Consider the following 3,815-nt stretch of genomic DNA (forward strand, 5'->3'; position numbering starts at 1 on the left):
CAGCTTTTTGTCTTTCATTTGTAGATGAAAATGTGATAAATTATATGATTCTGTGTATTGTGACTTGTACTGTTTGGACCAGCGAGGCTTATGTTGAATTTTCAAGACTGAAAAAAATTATGACCATATATACTTTCACACGGTGCAATCTTTATATTATTACGCGTAGTGTATGTTTGTGCCGGTCAGCTCTCCAAGGTAAAGCAGTGAATTGTGAACCTAGACCGATTTCTGAATCTCTGTCATTTCAAAACCAGTGGCATTTCACAGGTGGACTACAAGCGGCATTGGCTTGCCAATTACTCAGTTTAAATACAACATATCCCGACACAACACCCCTCATTCTGTTGATCATGTCTGTGTTTTTGATACTTCCATGGCCGTAGACTGTATTAAATTTGAAGGAGACCTCAAAATACGATTCCCCCCTGCCCCACCCAAAAAAAACGATGCATTGCCCATCTCATGGGGATGAATCAGGCTAGCTTCTCGTGGTTTGAATAATTCCATCGCTCTAAACTAACATGATAAAGATGAGTAATTGTTATTTGAAGTAGACATATACAGGGCTGTAGCATTTGTCAAAGATCTGTGCTGATACCCCTTGGAGAGCAGCCTGATGTTAGCATGAGGTCTGATCAATTTCATTTCCAGTCTTCCAGTCTCATGAGGCTTTCTGCAAATACAAACATTTCACTTAAAACATTTTTTGTGATCAATGCATTATTATTTTCAATGTTTTCTATTACGGGACTAAGGAAAATAACTTTTATTAAGATTTACAAAATCATGGTACAACATGAGAATGTTTTAAGAAAAACTTTGCTACAAAGTGCCAGTATGTTACTTTATAGTACATATGTCCAATATCGAATTGCCCAATTGAAAAAATACGCCGACTCTACAGACAAATTGTGCAAATTCGCAACATTTCCAAATCGAGCTAACAAGGTCAAGAGAACAGCAAGACCGCAGTGAGATTTATGAGTCTCTGAAGTCATCTTCTGTGCGGTCAAAGTGCAGTATGGCGTCATCCAATCCGAAATGGTCAATCAGCTGGGAAATGCTGGCCTTCCTGCCATCCACGAGCATGGCTGACTGCAGCTCGAGAAGCACTGCCTGGCTGCAGCTTCTCCACTTCCCGATCAGGGACTGGAGCTGGGTCAGGTCATTCTGAAAACAAAAACACATGCGGACAATGACCGGTAAAATCAAGGCTTTCAGATAAAGAATAAATCATTTGAACTCTATTCCACTGAAATCATCTTCAGCATGAAATACGTTACACACATACAGCCAGTTCTAGACATATTTAGCATTTCTCATGTAGGCTGCAAACTCATCTGCGATGATATTGTAGAATAATACTGTTACATATTAGTTGAAAAAATACCTTTGTTCTGTACATTTGAGCCATTTTCAGCCGCCGAAGTTTCTCGGTCTTATCTCTGACCTCTTTCTTTAATTTTTCTCGAAGGTGAAAGAGGTCGATTTGTGGATTCTGCGTGTGGTCGCCCGGGGACAAGGCACTCTCAGCTCCGCTGATTTGATTTCGGTTGAAGTCCACTCCATCAGTCACGCTTGTTTTTGCGCATTCATTAACACCTGTTTTGTTTGAGGTCGTTACCGCCTCTTCGTCTGAATCCACTTTAAGTCGTTTCGCCACAGAAAACGGAGAGTTGAAAGACCGTCTAGTTCTTTTCAGTCTTTCCTTTAGTGAGGCACTCATTGGCTGAAAGACGAATTAATAAACACAACGTCGGCAATAAAGTTCGCAACGCTGTACTCAAAAACTTTAGTTAGTCTAACTGTTGGCTAACCACCAGCTAGGGCACTTAATAGAAAAACGTTAGCTAGTCTAAGTAGTCTAGCCTGGCTACACTAAGCTTGTCTTTCAGTTATAGCCTCAATCGTGTATAGCTAGCTAGCCAACTATTATTAGTCCAGCACCATGAAGACAAGCTTCTCATAATACTCACCGTTCGTGTCCTGGATCCACAACGACTGGACTGTTCTGAACCATCTGGTGTATGGTATACGAGTTTGGATTTTAACGTATTTGGTGTCTCCATTGTATTAAAGTTAGAATACCCGTTATACCTATACCGTTTAGTGGCACTGCCTATATAGTCTAGCTACTACGGCAGAGTTCTGGCTAGTTTATCTTTAGCTAGTTAGCCCCATTTGTGGCTGAATTCCAGCCATTCTCGCTGACTACAACACAGCTTGTTTGTTAGTGTAGCTGATCTAATTCAATGCACTATGACAACGCGTGTGACTTGGTCTAGTAAGTAAGAAAAAGACAAACAAGTCACAAACTCTTATGAATGACGCTGGAATGACATGGAACTACGAAAAGACACTTTTTAAAATTTCGCACAAACAAAATTTACATCCAGGTTAAAACTGTGCAGGACCAATGACGGTTAAGTGCACGTGACATAAATCTAACCTCAAAGCTGTCTGCAATAGAATTATGGGAGATGTAGTTTACGTCCGTGCCACTTTCCGTAGGGTGCGAAGGTGAAAGTAACAATAATTAAAAATAACAATGGAGACGAATAAAACGCAATTGAATTCAATAATCGACGAATTAACAAATGAACTGATAAATTCAGCACCAAATTTAATCAAAATGGTGGTTATTAAATAAAAACAGAGGTATCTTATTAAATTAATTACTGTCCTTTTATACAATTTCCTTAATACAGTGCCTCCAAAATTGTTGGCACTCTTGGTAAAGATTAGTAAAAATGCTATGAGAAAATATCACTTGTTTTTTAGCCTTCATCTTGAGAGCTATATACATAGGGGTCAAACTACTGTATGTGGAATGACCATAAACACAAGGAAAGAAATATACATGTAAGGTCCACTTTTACAATACAGTTTGAAACAAGATTTACTGTATGATGAAGAGAAAAGTAATTCTGAATGATGACTGAATAAATTACCTTGTGACATTTTATTTTCAAACCTTCTGTGCCTGTTGAAAAAAAAACAAGAGAGCTTATTGGTTATTCTGTTGCTTTAAAATGTCTATTACATTTTGTGTGCCCTCAGCTAAGGGGTGTGGTGCTATGCGGATGGAAATACTATCTTGCCTCGACTTGAGCATCACAATGAGCTGTCTGATATTACTGGCCTCAGGGTAATGGTTATTAACTCATTTGCTATACAGCTGTAATTCTCTACCCTGAGTTTTGGGTTCATGATAGTAAATTACCTCTGTGATTCAGTAGACAGTTTTTTTTTTTTTTTGCCTGTTATTTTTTAAATGAGACCGAAAACCAGCCGTTAAAATGGGCTGTCAATCAAACCTGTGACTCAGCCTCACCTGATAAAACAAAATGGAGGCATTTGGGTGAAGACCCTTGGTGCCAATATATAAGTATATATATATATATATATATATATATATATATATATATATATATAATATATATATATAAGTCGCTTTCTGAGTCTCAAGATTCAAAATGAAATCTTACCTTCTCATTTTCAGATTCTTAAACTTTCATATTTTGCCTTAGGCTTGCTCCTGTGGGGGTTTAGGCTAGGGTTGTCTGTAAAGCGTATTGTGACAACTGTTGTAAAATACGCTATATAAATAAAATTTGATTTGATTTGATTTGATCATATTCCTACCAAAGGAATACATGTACAGTTCTGCTTCATGTGGACTTATACTGTACATCCTTATGTAATGCTTTTCTCATCTTAAAATCTAGTGGACAAAACTGACCTCAATTTGAAATACTGCATGCTTGTTGTTACATGGTTTATGTGGCTGTTATGGAAATACATTATTAATT

General features: G+C 37.8%; 1 protein-coding gene across 1 annotated transcript; it reads right to left on the reverse strand.

Moving 5' to 3' along the window:
* Positions 1-754: 754 nt before the first annotated feature.
* sfr1 (SWI5-dependent homologous recombination repair protein 1) lies at positions 755-2,420 on the reverse strand. The gene is made up of 3 exons (XM_064317398.1): positions 1,980-2,420; positions 1,394-1,732; positions 755-1,173 (listed from the first exon to the last, which is right to left on the reverse strand). Exons 1-3 carry the CDS (start codon positions 2,070-2,072, stop codon positions 982-984), a joined length of 624 nt encoding a protein of 207 aa, XP_064173468.1. The 5' UTR covers positions 2,073-2,420; the 3' UTR covers positions 755-981.
* Between the last annotated feature and the right edge of the window lie 1,395 nt (positions 2,421-3,815).

Source organism: Anguilla rostrata, chromosome 18, assembly GCF_018555375.3.
Source record: "Anguilla rostrata isolate EN2019 chromosome 18, ASM1855537v3, whole genome shotgun sequence".
Lineage (NCBI taxonomy): Eukaryota > Metazoa > Chordata > Actinopteri > Anguilliformes > Anguillidae > Anguilla > Anguilla rostrata.

Excerpts from the sequence above, each read along its gene's own strand:
- sfr1 (XM_064317398.1), bottom strand. The coding sequence starts at position 2,072 with ATGGAGACACCAAATACGTTAAAATCCAAACTCGTATACCATACACCA. Across the intron at positions 1,733-1,979 it reads GTGGATCCAGGACACGAACG|CCAATGAGTGCCTCACTAAA; the intron begins GTGAGTATTATG and ends TTCGTCTTTCAG. Across the intron at positions 1,174-1,393 it reads CTCAAATGTACAGAACAAAG|AATGACCTGACCCAGCTCCA; the intron begins GTATTTTTTCAA and ends TTTTGTTTTCAG.